Raw genomic sequence first — 14,502 nt, forward strand, 5'->3', positions numbered from 1 at the left:
GATTAGGAAATCCATTGTATGCATTGATTGTCTCTAATCAGGCTACACAGTTCATCATGCAATCTAGAAAGCTCGAAGCCCAAGAAGCTTTTAGGCTGGTGACCAGTCTGTACTCTGGCATTCTGATAGTCACTGGATAGGGTGGAGAAGCAAAAGCAGCCTGTCCTCCACTTTCCTAATGGTCAAAGTTCTGATTTGACATTCCATCGTCCAGTCTTCCCATCAGAGGGGCTTCTATTTAATCCCCTCTGAGGCCAGTGTCCCACTCTCCTAATGACAGAGTTCTAATTTGGCATCCTACCCTCCTGTCCTCCCTCTCCCAGACCAGAGGCAACTCACTGGACTCTCCTTTGACCTTGGCAGTGAGGAGCCAGAGGAGCTTGTTCATTCTACTGCCTTGTTTGCCTCATTGGTTTCAATCCCACTCCTTGGTCTCTGGATCTGAATATCAGAGGAGCAGAATGTTAGCAGTCCCCAGCCCAATCCCCTACCCTCCACATAAACAAGCACACTCACAGTCGGGTCTTTTTCTAGACTAGCAGAGACAAAAAGGAAGTGCAGGAAGCAATGAAGCTTCTAGACAAGCTGGCCATTTGGTAAGAAAGGAAGGAAAGCAAGAAATGAAGGCAGTTTATTTTTTGCGGAAGAAGTGTGAAGGAACTAAGTTCCCTCCGTTTTTGTAAAAGGAGCCTGAGAGCAGAGAGAGAGAACTGGGTCCTTTCTGCTCCAGCTAGAGGAGATTTGGATGCCTCCCCGCTTTGTTGGAGAAGCCTCCAGTGTTCATAGTCAGTGGCTTGTCATCCCACCAGGTACCCTATTACTAAAGAAGCAGACCAAATTCTTCCCACCATCCCCAGTGACAACAATCTCCCAACATACCTTTCAGGCTCTTCTGAGCTTTGTCAGAAAGTGAAGCAGGGAAGTAACTCACTCCACTATCCTGCAGGACAATTCCAAATCACCCCTTGGTGCCACACAAATCTAGATACCAACACTTTACAGACAAATTTGTTACAGGTCAGATCACTACAGTCTACACAGACTGCTACACCAACAGCTCCTCCAGGGAATTCTGAGGTTGTGAACCCAACTGGGGAAGGGAAGAGAAGTCCCGAGAAGCCCAGAGGAATTTGGGACCTTTGAATCTGGGGTGTCTCAAGGTGGCATTTGGTTTTATCTGTTGGGCAGAAAAGCCATCTTTGGCTGCAAAGTAAATAAGTGCTGTCGGGTGCCAGAGATGATGCTAAGCAGTACAGGTAGGAAGACCAATCTGAAGTTCATAACAAACCAACCAAAACAACAATGAACTGTCATGAACAGGTACTATAGAGTTTTAAAGAGGGAAATATCCGGGAGTGTGCTACAGCCAGCTCAGGAGAGAGATCCTTGGCATCTCCTCCCAAGTTGAGTAACATCATTTTAGTAGTTTGAAATCAGCCACGGTGAGAGTATTTACACCACACAAGTCAGAAAACACTACAAATGGGGGCTAGTTTGCCCTTAGAGAACGGGTTGCTAAACATTTACTAGCATGGCACTGACTTTCCTCTCCCTTGGGGTTGGAGTCCTGAGCAAAGTGTGGCACTAGGACCCAGCAGCAGCCACAGAGCAGCTTGCCCGCGGTGGGTGGAGCTTTAAGATGACCCGAGGCTTTAGCCAGCAGAAGGCGGGACTAGAAAAGCGCTCGGGTTTGGTCGGTTGTATAGGTTTGGCCGCCTGCTCTGTGCTCCTCCAGCATACTGCTCTCAGTGGCCTGGGTGCTTCTTGTTCTCACGAGATGGCAGGGGCGTGAGGAGGGAGAACGAGGACAAGCTTAGTGCCACAGCCCCTCATATTCCCAGCGGACCGGGTGGGGGTGCGCTGTGTTGTGAGGAGCAACACGCCCCCGTCTGATGGCTTCCACCAGGGCGGCAGGTGTGGGTTTGGCCCGGGGTCTGCTCTCCATCCTGTGAAGGGGCTCCAGACAGAAGCTTCGAGCTTGGAGAGCGACCAGACCACATTTAAGGTTTTGTGCTCAAGTGCCACCAGATACTGACTGAGCCTTCTATCTCCATTCCCACTGGGGCCAACTGAGAAGGGAGAACATCTGGGCTTGATCCCTCAAGGGTGAGATGCAGAAACGTTCCATCACCTCTCTCAGGGACAGGAGTAAGACAGTGGGTGGGCAGAAAAGTTCCAGAACTACTTTTTTTGGTAATAACCAAGCACTGAGACGGTAGGTAGGCCCTGAAGTGCCATTAAATATGCCACACCCACTTCTATGCTTACAGAGCTTTGGGAGAGACATGCCTGTCTGGCCAGGGAACATGTGCTGCAGACCCAGGAATGACACAGTGTTAGCTGGCAGACCCCTCAGAGACCTTCTGATCCATTGTACAGACTGGAAAACTGAGGCTGGGTGAGGGGAAGGGGCTCTCTTAAGATTACGTAGCCAGTGTGTAGCAGACCAGGGACGAACTAACTCCTCTGAATATGAGCTACCTGCTCTTTCTACATCACTACACTGCCTCCTTCCAGGTATCTAGGAAGCCAAAGGGTTGTCATGACAGCAAGAGGTAAGGCATCCTGGAAGGTTTGGGGGGAGTCATTCAGGAAAGTCATTAGGAGATTGTTGTCTCCTTTCACAGTCAGGTGCTATTTATATGTTTAAAACATCACAGTGGCTGGAAGGAATAGGGCAGGAACAGGCATTTTGCGTCATTGATTTCACCAGGTTCTTTGGGGACCTTGGCATCAGGACTGCAACTGGTCAGATCTTTGGTTTTTGAGGGAAGATGGGTGTCAGTTTACCCAGAAGGTGGAGCAGTCAAAGGCTGTGCACAGGAGAGGTGGGGATTCTGGAAGGGAAAGGGAAGGAAGAGAGTCAGGGCTCTGTCCCAGCCCAGCTCTCTACCTAGAAGGTGGAGCAGCACCTTCACCTATGGCTGAGTCTTGGGCAGGGGCTTTTCTGTCATATTGTCAGGCTTCTCCCCCAGCTCCAGGATGTGAAGGCTGAGATGGTACCTCCAAGCCCCACTCAGCAGGGAGGACAGGGCCGGTGGGTCCTCCAGAGTCAAGTGGGGAAAGATGAGTGTCTCACTCTTGAGGGGGAAGCTGCACTTCTTCATGGCAGACCTGGTGGTGCCAGGGGTCACCACAAAAAGGCGGCAGAGCCACGGCCCACCAGCCACGTGGCAGGCTGGTCGTCTGGTGAGGTTGCTGAGGGCTTGGCACAGGAGCTGGTCCTCAGCCCCGCCCATGTCCACCACCTCCACGGGCGAGCCGAGGCCCGGGAGGTGCAGGAGGTGCCGGGGGGGCATGTAGGTGTGGGTGAAGAGGAGTGTGTAGTGGGTGGGTACACGCGGGAGCGCAGGAGCGCGAACCACCTGCTCCAGGTGCCCCAGGCCAGGCACTAGGCCCCCCTGGTGCAGGCAGCCGAAGAAGAGGGCACCCAGGGCATTGAAGAGGACCAGGGTGCCCTTGCAGGGTGCCAGTTGGGTCTGTAGACTACAAAGCAGGACGAGGGGGACCAGGAGGGGGATTAGGAACCGAGCCTCCTGGTGGCTAAAGGCAGACAGCAGGGCCAGGGGCATGAAGTAGAGGAGCAGGAGGTGAGACCTGGGGCTGGACTGCAGGCTCCGGGCAGCCAGTGCCCTTGGGAAGCCCATCTGTGTGAAGGCCTGGAGGCAGGCTCGCAGCTGTTGCCACGCGGCCTGCAGGGCGTGGGCATGCAGCACCCCAAAGAGCAGGAAGCCATTGACTGCCAGGTGAGTGAGCCGCATGTGTGTGCCATGCCTCGCCAGGTTTACGGGATCCAGGTTGTAGTACAAGAAGTTGGCAGGTGTAAGGACAAGGGTACTGGGTCTAGATGGACTGGAGAAATAGCAGCTGTCCACAGCCACAAACCCCACTGCTGTGAGGGTCGCCCCTGGGAGCAGCACCAGGGCTTCCTTGGTCAGCGACTTGAAGCTGGGGTTTGTGGCTCCATAAGTACCCCAGAGGAAGAGGGGGACCAGAGCAAAGGCCAGAAAGGTGGGCCGGTTGAAGAAGCCAGCAGCCATGACACCCCCAAGAAGCCAACTGTGCCACGACGGGCCTGGAGCAGGCTTCTTGGGAGTGCAGCTCCCAGCTACACGGGGTGATACCAGTACCAGCAGCCACGCAAAGAGCAGCCCCTCAATGGCATTGGAGAAGGTCCTTGTGTAGAAGACCAAGGTGACGTAGGAACCAGACAGCAGGACCAGGGCGTTCCAGCGCTCCGCCCCCCAGCGTGGGGCTAGGTGGTACACGGCCAAGTCCAGGGCAAAGGAGAGGGAAGCGAGGAGGAGGCGGGGCCCGACCAGCAGCGCATAGCCGCTCACCGAGCCAGGCCACGGCCCCCACTCTTCCCAGAGCCTGAGCAGCCAGAAGGCGGAGCCAGAGGTCAGCAGTGGGAAGACCACTGTACGGCAGGGGCTGCTGGGGTGAAACTCCCAGGGCCGCGCGGCCTTTATGCCCAGGACGTCCTCTGCAGAGAGAGAAGGAGAGGTGAGCCAGGTCCCAGCGCAGAGGATATTACGGACAAAATCCTAGGATGGCCCCCAAGATTTTCCAGCCCCCTGGTGTACATGCCGGACATAATCCCTGGGACTGGGAAGATGACAGAGTTCACTCCTGTGATTAGGTTACGTCACAGGGGTCAGCTGACCCTAAGATACAGAGATCACCCAGATGTGTGTGACAAAAATCACATGAGCCCTATAAATCAGAGACTTTTCTCCAGCTGGTGGCAGAAGAGGACATCAGAGGTGAGAAGGATTTGCTGGTTTAAAGGTGGAAGGGGCAGTTGGCAAGGAATGTGGGTGGCCTCTGGGAGCTGAGAGCAGCCCTTGGCTTACAGCAAGCAAGGAAATGGGGCTTTAGTTCCATAGCCTCAATGAACTAAATTTGTTCAACAGCAAGAATCGTCTTGGAAGCAGATTTTCTCCCAGAGCTTCCAGACAAGAACTCAGCCCAGCCCATACTATGATACCCTGACCAAAGAGCCCAGGCTGGACTTCTTCTGATTTACAGAACCGTGAGCTGCTGGTTTTAAGCTGCTAGGTCTGTGATGGTTTGTTACACAGCCCACACCTGGGAAGTGAGGTAACAGTGTGTCCTGGACAGGATGTATGAGGAGGAGCAGGGGGAGGCCCCATTCCTCTCCTTGAGTTCTAAAGTCTCCAAAGTCAGAGTCAAAAACGCATCTCCGTGATTATGACTGTTATCCAGGACAGCCAGTGTGAGAATGGGGGAAGGGAATAAGCAACTGTGGTTATGGTCAAAAGCGACTGGTTTTGTCTATGATTCTTAATGTTTAAAATTAAGAATATACTCATGTAATTAAAATTACTTGCTGCCTGGGGCTAGTCTGTGACTCTGTGCCCCACTGTCCCAGAGCTCTAAGGGGTGGGGGTGAGGAAAATGAACTCTTAATTTCTGCATCTTAGCTCCAAGCTCTACATCATCTCACATTTGATAACACTGCTGGTTGTCTAAGGCTCTTTGCTTCTCCTTATTCTTCTGGCCTTTTGGCAGTTTTTTCCTCTCTGTCAGAAGGTGAAAGGGAAACAGAAAACCTCAGATCAGATCAATCTGGCTGCTTTTTACTGGCTCAGGTTATAAAAAAACGGGGGGGGGGTTGTGGAAAAATAAACTGGACCTTTCAACTTTAAAAACAAATCCACCTGTTGAGCCCTGTGGCAGAGATAGCTGATATCTCCCCAATCAATATCCATTCCTTCCTTCATCCTTAGTCTCTTTAGCTGGGCATTTGGTCAGATATAAACACTATATTTTTTAGCTTCCGTTTGCAGGTACGTGTGGTCACATGATACATTCTGACCAATGGGATGGAATGGGCAAAAAGAATGTGACTTTCAAAATATGCCCTTAAAGAAAGTAGGCATGCCTATCTCTTCTCTGGTGTCGGGAAAGACTTGGTGTCAGACCCGATGCCTGGAGCACAAGCAGCCATCTTGAACCATGAGGAGGAAGCCTTGTGACCACAGCATCTGAAAGGCCTCAAGGTTTCCAGCAACCATCTTCATGATGTGTCCTATACCACCTAGAATTTAAGTTCTAAGAAGTGAGCATTCTAGGTCTGGGTTCCCTCAGCCATCACATGAACCTACAGAAGAAAAGTTTCATTATTATTTTATGTCACAGCCCTGTGTAAGTTTCCCCAATCACTGGGGAAGCCCAACTCTAAAATCCTTCCACTGAGAAGCCCAAAATAGCTTTTGTTCTGAATGACCTGTACTGTTGTTATAAGCAGGAAGATGTCAGAGAGGCTGGCATTTCATCGGTATCATTTAGAAGGTCAATGTCACCACTCGGGAAGGAGATGCGAAGTCCCCACTCCCAAATTATTATGCCAAAGAGGCTTGTGGATTTACTGCTTATCTGCACAGACATTTTTCTCCCTCGGCACTAAATAGCCAATCAGCTCCTTGACCAGACTTTGCTGCAGCTTACTGTAACCACACATGGGGAGCTTTACCTGCCATGACCTCAGGAGACTGGAAGAACTCATCTGGGTGCACGTAGCCTGTCTGCGGAAGGAGACACCACACCAGGCGGAGCAGGCTGAGGCTGCCCCACAGCACCCTGGCTGCCATCTTCATATCAAATTGCTGCCAGGACACAGGGCCAAGAGCCTAGGATGACTTCAGCTGCTACAGATGCTATTCTGGTTCCACAGACCTGCATCTGAGGAGCATAACATTTGTTAGTTATTATAAATTATATGTTCAATTGTCTGAACAAACTCAATATGGGTCTACACACAATAAAAATGTTAGTAATAATAGCTGCTATTTACTAAGTACCTGCTAAATGCCAGGAACTTTACATCCATATCTCAATTAATCCTTTCCACAGTCTGGGGCAGTGGGTCGTATTATCTCCATTTTCCAGATGGGGAAACTGAGGCCTCTGTTGAGTAACCTGGTTACTTGCTAACCATATTTGCTAAGTGTCTATATATGGCATTTGCTAAATATTTTTCCTAATATGACATTTTGCTAAGTGTCTAAATATGACATTTGCAAGTAGGATTAGGGTACCTTCCAAATCTGGGTCTCACAGCCCCATCCTATTCACCAGCTCCTATTCACAAGCAAGCATGGCAGCCTGGGTCTTACACTTCTGAAAACTTAGGAACCTCAATGGATTCCATCCATTTCTTTGCAAAAATGAACTATATTCGACCCCGTGGTCTTCAGTCACTCCCTCCAACTTTCACACATCCTGGATCCTACCTTTTGGAAGGTGATGGAAACACTGCTGTGGTTTAAATGTTTGTGCCCACCCCCTCCCCAAATTTATATGTTGAAATTCTAATTCTGAAATTCTAATGGTATCAGGAGGTGGGGCCTTTGGGAGCTGCTTAGGTCATGAGGGTGGAGCCCTCGTGAATGGGATTAGTGTTCTTATAAAAGAGACACCACCCGTTTATAAAAGAGCTCCCTCACCTCTTCCACCATGTGAGGACACAGCGAGAAGTTGCTGGCTATGAACCAGGAAGAAGGCCTTCATTATGCTGGCACCCTGATCTCAGACTTCCGGCCTCCAGAACTGTGAGAAATAAAGTTATGTTGTTTAAAAGCCACCCAGTCTGTGGTATCTTGTTAAAGCAGCCCAAACAGACTCCTCTTGGTGGAGGTTCTCACTCCCTTGACTCAAAGATCAGTGGGAATCTGAGTCCACGGCATGATGGACCTTTTTATCAACACCAGTAAATTATCACGGGTGCATAGAAAAACAAGTCTGACAACGTGTTTGTTACTCCTCCAGAAATACATATGGTTCCCTGACTTCCTGACTTTGATATTTTAAAGCTTGACCATAAACAGCTATTGTTCTCAGATATGACATCAAGTCATAACAGAGGAGACAAGACAAAGTGAAGCAACAGAACAGGAACCTGGCAGATGTTGACAAGGAGCTTCCTGATACTAAAACCTCATAGAGCTTAAAAGATAAGTTTTGCAGCCTCTGCTCAAACTTTGCAACTGAATTGTGCAGACTATTTTTCCAGAGCCAGTGAATATCCTGACTTTTAGAGTTTTCAGATAGAAGATGAGGCCAAACTTAGCACTGGGAAGCAAAGGTTGAACCTGAATTTTTTTCATTAATAGCCAATTTGATACTGCAGGACAGGGCAGGGGTGTGGGGTGGAGACAGGGGTAGGGGCAAAGCACGATACCCATCATACAGGACAAACTTTGCGGTCCTGTAGGCCTGGCTCAGATTCCAGCTCTGCCATTAGTAGCTGTGTTACCTTGGACAAGCTGCCTATATCCCTAAACCTCAGATTCCTTATCAGGAAAGTCAGATAATAATATCAAGCTCACAGGGTTGAGGGAGATTTAAGAGCTGATGCGTGGAGGGCACTTAGTATATACAGAGTTTGCATGTATAAGTGACCAAAGCTAAAAGCTATTACTACTTTTAGTTGAGGCGCAAATAATAATCCATGCTGCTCCAGACACCTAGGTGTTAGTTTGCAACCTTCTTGGGAGCTTCTGAAACTGGCCCCATAGGTGAAGGGCAGGGAGAGACTGAAGAAAGAGGCAAACCACTGCAGATTGGTAGGTGGCAGGTTTAAGAAGCAAGAGAACCTACTTACCAAGCTTGTCTTGGGCGGCTGCAAGATGAACAGATCTCCACACCCGCCTGCCAGAATCTTGAAGTTTATACAGAGGACTGAACTGGGCTCCATCACGTACAACGTCCAGATGGTCTCAGCACCACATGACTATCTCAAAGCTGTGTCCTTGGGCAGCTTCTAGCGTAAGGAAGACAAGCAGAGCACACATTCCAAGGATGGGGAGGTGGTGAGGGGCCTCCAGTTGCCGGGGTCCAGCTCGTGGGTCACATGCTCTCTATGACCTCCTCCAACACTAGGAGATCCTCAAAACCAGCACTTCTACTGACTACGATAATAAACGGGATTTGGTATAGTCCAATTGTCAAGATACATTTATGCATGTGTTTGAAGCTTTTCTCAAGTATAGAACTTTTTTTTCAAGTATGGAACTTTTACTACATGATTAGATTAAAACACCAAATCCATTACACTGATAGGGAACACAGAAACCCAGCCTGCCCTGCCCTGGTGTGAGTAGGTACATAGCAAGCCTGGGTCCTGAGTCTGTACTATTTTCCTTCTGCAGCAACAGAGGAAATTCATCCTGTTTAGTGCCCACCATCTATTCCCCCTTTCCAGTTAACAGTAGTCAGAATTCCCACTCAGAACCGTACTCTTCACCCCCATCACCTATTTTCAGCTATGTGGCTTGGGATTTGATCCCATCCCCAACCCAGGCATAGAACCTGAATTGTTTAAGCCAAATAACATTTCCCATCCCACTGGCCACACTAATTGGTTCAGGGTTGGGCGCATGACACGCTGGTCTGATCAGAGGAACTAAGAAAAGTACCGATAAAGGTGCGTCTTGGCCCTTCTCTTCTCTGCCAGGCTTGGTGGGATGAGGCTGCAGGGGTGAGAGGGACATCACTCCTTTGCTGGTATTAATAGTCTCTCCCACCTTTGTAAGTATTCCTCTGTGTTGTGGTGAAAAATGTGTCCTCTGCACCTTCCTGGGGCTGACGAGCAGGTCTTACACAAGTACTCCACTCTAACATTCCAATCTCATATTCCCTGACTTTGTCTGTATAAATTGGGAAAATCATGCAGTGTTTTTGGTGAATAGCACACCTCTTCCTGCTTGACACTTCACCTTTAGGGACATGCTGGGACTTGAGTCTAATTGTAGGTCTAGAAGCAAAGGGAGGGGTGGGAGTGGGTCCTGAGGAGGAACAGCACTGTCTTGCAAAGCAGCTGCTTTGGGGAGGCCATTACAGTTTCCAAGGCAGGGTTAATCCCCTCAGATGCCCGTGGAAAGTCTGCTTCTACTGTTCGAAAAGTCTCACCAGAATTGAGGGACTCAACGTCCCCATCTCTCTCAGGGTCTTCCCACTTGTCCTCATTCCAACTTTCAGTATCCCATCTCTTCGCAATCAGTGCCCTCACTTTAACAGTAGATACCATTGAGACTGGGAATTCAATTTGCATTATAATTCAGCCACTCACAGAGTGAGATATGGGGTTTGTTTTTCAGCCAGCTTTTGGGTCATTTTATGAGGATCTTGAGCTGGGAATTTAAAGCCTTGAGCTTATGCTTCTCTTTTCCCAATTTGTCCAGCACAGTTAGGAACCACCAGCCAATCTCATTATACTATTTAGTTTGACTAAAATGTTCGAAGGTCACCCAGGAAATTTCCCTGGTGGTCCAGTGGTTAGGACTCAGCGCATTCACTGCTGAGGGCCTAGGTTCAATCCCTAGTTGGGGAACTAAGATCCCACAAATCTCGTGGCATTGCCAAAAAAAAAAAAAAATTTCAAAGGTCATCCAAACCCTTGCCTGGAGTATCCAATGGCAATATTTTTCATATCTCTAATATCATCACTCCATGGACTACCAGTACCCTCTTTACCACTTGAAATAGAGTCATTTGTGCCTTTAAATCTAATCAGACTACAGAAACAGTTCCAGCAAATCCAGGACCTATTCAGGAGACTTATCCTTAAGATTCTCTTCCTCTAGAACCACCTCCAGGACCAAAATCTGTCAGTCAGAGAAAGAGAATCAGTAGGAGGCCTATATTAAGAAGATTTATTGCAAGGAATTGGCTTATGCATTTGTGGGGCTGGCTAGGTAAGTCCGAAATCTGCAGGGTAGGCCACTGGGAAGGGCAGGCTGCAACTTTTGGGCAGGAGCTGAAGCTGCAGTCCACAGTGGGAGTTTCTTCTTATTCAGGAAAGCCTTGGCTCTGCTCTGAAGGCCTTTCAACTGATTACAACAGGTCCATACAGATTATTATTAGAATAATCCCCCTCACCTAAAATCAAGTGATTATGGACTTTCATGCATCTATAAAATACCTTCACAGCAACACTTATTGTTTGACTGAATAACTGGGAACTCTAGCCTACACAAACTGACACAAAAAACTGACCATCACACCCTAAATAATTCAGTGTTTGTAACTGTTTGAATTTTAGAGCAATGGGATAATTCTTTATGTAACTCACTGATGATTTGCTTTTTCCCCCCGATGTTCTGATAATGGTATTCACCATATTGTTCTCTGTAGCTGCAGTTCCTTTCATTGCTATACGGTATTCCCTTGGGTGAATATACTGAAGCTTATTTACTTACCCTTCTACTGTTGTTTATCAGCTAGGTTACCTCCAGGGGGTTACAAGATTTTTCTTTTTTATTCGTAACAAAGAAAAATAAACTGCTATAAACATTTGTATTCAAGAGTTCTCTGAAGTACATACCTAGAAATGGAATTCCTGAGTCATAGGGTATGCATAGTTTTTTATTTTATTTTTTTTAAAACTTCTCAGTTTTAATTTCTAATATGGTAAATAGCTACAGCTCACATAAACAAAAGCTCTTTGGGGTCCTCAATAAATTTTTAATGGATCTTGATACTAAAATGTTTAATATAAGCTGGATGAGGGAATAAATGCCCATTCAAAAAGAGAAAGTCAAATCCCATTATCAAGAGAATAAGAAGGATGTATTTAAAATTAAAATGAAGAAATCAATGTTGTAGTTAAAGGAAGAAAGAATTCAGAAATAAACAAAGATATTTTCAGTAAGATTAAGAAAAAAGGTGTTTTAGGCAAAAGATCCATATGGGTATATGCACACTTTTAACTTCAGATAAGGCCAACTGTTTTCCAAAGGTTGCTACCAGCTAGCAGATGGTGTAGTGCCCCCGTTTCATACGCTCACTTATACTTGGTATTGTCTGACGTTTTGATTTTGTGAATCTCATAGGTATTAACATGCATTTCCTTGATTACTAATATGGTTAAACACCTTTCCTTTTTCTTTTTTGGCTGCACCTCGAGGCATGCGGGATCTTAGTTCCCTGACCAGGGATCGAACCTCTGCCCCCTGCAGTGGAAGCACAGAGTCCTAACCACTGGACTGCCTGGGAATTCCCGAACACCTTTTCAAAAATTTGTGAAATGTTTCTTCTGTGGAATTCCTTTTGAACCACTGGCTGTCTATCTTTTTCTTACTCCGTATAGGAATTCTTTACATAGTCTTTATATTTATTGCATGACAAATATCCTTTTCTAGTTTGTGACTTGTATTCTTAACTCATTTCTATTCCTAATATTGGTTACTTGTGCCTTCTTTTTGTTTCTTGATCATTGTCACCAGAATTTTGTCAATTTTATGAATATTTTTTAAAAATCAACTTCTGGCTTTGTTCATCTTCTTTTAAAAATTTTTTCTTATCTATAGTTTTTTTTCTTCCTTTTACTTTTTGGGGTGTTATTTTGATTGGACACTTAGCTCATTAATTTTGAGACTTTAACTTTTGAGCTTATTAATTTTTGAGCTTGTCTATGAGAAATATTTAAGGTTATATATTTCTCTAAATACTATATTAACTGCATCCCACAGGTTTTGTTATGTAATATTTTCATCAGCTCTCGTTTCTAAATATTTTCTAATTCCATTGTAATTTCTTCCTTGACTAATGCTTTATGGCTGAAGCAGTTGATTTTTTGATTAAGAGTTTATTTTTTGGACTTCCCTGGTGGTGCAGTGGTTAAGAATCCACCAGCCAATGCAGGGGATATGGGTTCGATCCCTGGTCCGGGAAGATCCCACATGCCACGGAGCAACTAAGTCTGTGTTCCACAACTACTGAGCCCACGTGCTGCAACTACCAGAGCCCGTGCTCCGCAACAAGAGAAGCCATTGCAATGAGAAGCCCGTGCACCGCGATGAAGAGTAGCCCCGGCTGAACTAGAGAAAGCCTGCGCACAGCAACGAAGACTCTACACAGCCATAAATTAAAAAAAAAAAAAAAATTAATTAAAAAAAAGACTTTATTTTTTTTTTATAGCAGTTTTAGGTTCACTGCAAAATTGAGAAGAAGGTATAGAAGTTTCCCACATACACTCAACCCCTACACATGCATAGCCTCTCCCATTATCAATATCCCCTGCCAGAGTGGTACAGTTGTTACAACTGATGAACCTACATCTACACATCATTGTCACCCAAAGTCTACCGTTTCCATTACTGTTTACTCTTGGTGTTGTACATTCTACGGGTTTGGACAAATGTTTAATGACATGTATCCACCATTATAGTATTATACAGAGTATTTTCACTGCCCTAAAAAACTTCTGTGCTCTGCCTATTCATGCCCTGACCCCCAGCATTTAATTTTTAATGGTCCAGTTTTGTAGATATTCCACGGATGCTTGAAAATACCATATATTGGATAGTTATTGGATATAGAGTTCTATATATGCTCATTAGATCATGCTTGTTAATTGTGTTCCTCAAATCTTTTATGTCCTTTATGATTATCTACTGCTTATTCACAGAAAATCACAGAAATGTGTGTTGAAATAGCTCATGAGATAGTGGTCTTGACTAATTTTCCATGTAATTTTGTCATTTCAGCTCATTTTTGAAGCTATATCATTTTTTTTAATTATACCGTATTAGAAAATTGAATATTTTATCATTATACAGTTATCTTTTTATCTCTAATAAGTTTTTTCCCTTAAAATATTTTGTCTCCTATAGCTATATGACCTTTCTTTTATTTAGTGTTTACCTAGTACATCATTTTCCACCCTTTTACTTTCAAACTTTCTGTACACTTATACTTTCATATGTCTCTTGTAAAGAACAAATAGCTGGATTTTGTTTACCCAGTCTGACAATGTTTGTCTTTAAAATGCAGCTTTATTTCAAAATATTTAAATTTAGTGCAATTATTGATATATTTATTTCTTCCATCTTATACTGTGTTTTCTTTTTTCATGCCTTTCTATCTTTTGTTTCTCTCTCCTTTCTTGCCTTCTTTTGGATTGGTTTTTATTTTCTTCATTCCTTTTTCTCTAACACTTTGGAAGTTATACTTGATTTCTATTATGTTATAAAATGCAGTACATTATTTAATGTTTTAATATTTAATATAGTATGTGCTATGGTTTTACTATGATGATTCTGAGTGTGCATTTTTCTTTAATCATAGTTGGAATTTCCTTGGCTCCTTGACTCTGTGGATTAGGGTCCTTTGTCATCTATAGAAAGCAATCCTCCATTATATTTTCAAATATTGCCTCTTCCCTCATCTTTACTCTCTCTCTAGAATTATGACTGAATGTATGATACATCTTCTTGGTCTATCTTCCATGTCTTTTAAACTTCTATTTTATATTTTCCATCTCTCTGCCTCTCCTCTGTTCTATCTTCCATGTCCCTAATCATCCTTTCAGCTGTATCTAATCAGCTGTTAAACTTATCTATTGAATTTTAAATTTCGATTTTTCATTTCTAGGAGTTGTTTGATTTTTTTCTACATCTGCTTCCTCTTTTGTCATATTTTCAAGGCTCTCTCTTTTTTTTTTTTTTTTTTTTTGCGGTACATGGGCCTCTCACT

At 45.3% G+C, this 14,502-nt stretch overlaps 1 protein-coding gene across 1 annotated transcript; it reads right to left on the reverse strand.

The window, feature by feature from the left end:
• Positions 1-2,616: 2,616 nt before the first annotated feature.
• On the reverse strand, positions 2,617-6,679 carry PIGZ (phosphatidylinositol glycan anchor biosynthesis class Z (Gwada blood group)). Its single transcript, XM_022568818.3, has 2 exons — positions 6,500-6,679; positions 2,617-4,486 (listed from the first exon to the last, which is right to left on the reverse strand). Exons 1-2 carry the CDS (start codon positions 6,621-6,623, stop codon positions 2,919-2,921), a joined length of 1,692 nt encoding a protein of 563 aa, XP_022424526.1. The 5' UTR covers positions 6,624-6,679; the 3' UTR covers positions 2,617-2,918.
• Between the last annotated feature and the right edge of the window lie 7,823 nt (positions 6,680-14,502).

Source organism: Delphinapterus leucas, chromosome 4, assembly GCF_059928025.1.
Source record: "Delphinapterus leucas isolate spDelLeu-1000000601 "Yukka" chromosome 4, BTC_Dleu_Yukka2, whole genome shotgun sequence".
NCBI classification, from domain to species: domain Eukaryota; kingdom Metazoa; phylum Chordata; class Mammalia; order Artiodactyla; family Monodontidae; genus Delphinapterus; species Delphinapterus leucas.

Excerpts from the sequence above, each read along its gene's own strand:
- PIGZ (XM_022568818.3), bottom strand. The coding sequence starts at position 6,623 with ATGAAGATGGCAGCCAGGGTGCTGTGGGGCAGCCTCAGCCTGCTCCGC. Across the intron at positions 4,487-6,499 it reads GTCTCCTGAGGTCATGGCAG|AGGACGTCCTGGGCATAAAG; the intron begins GTAAAGCTCCCC and ends CTCTCTCTGCAG.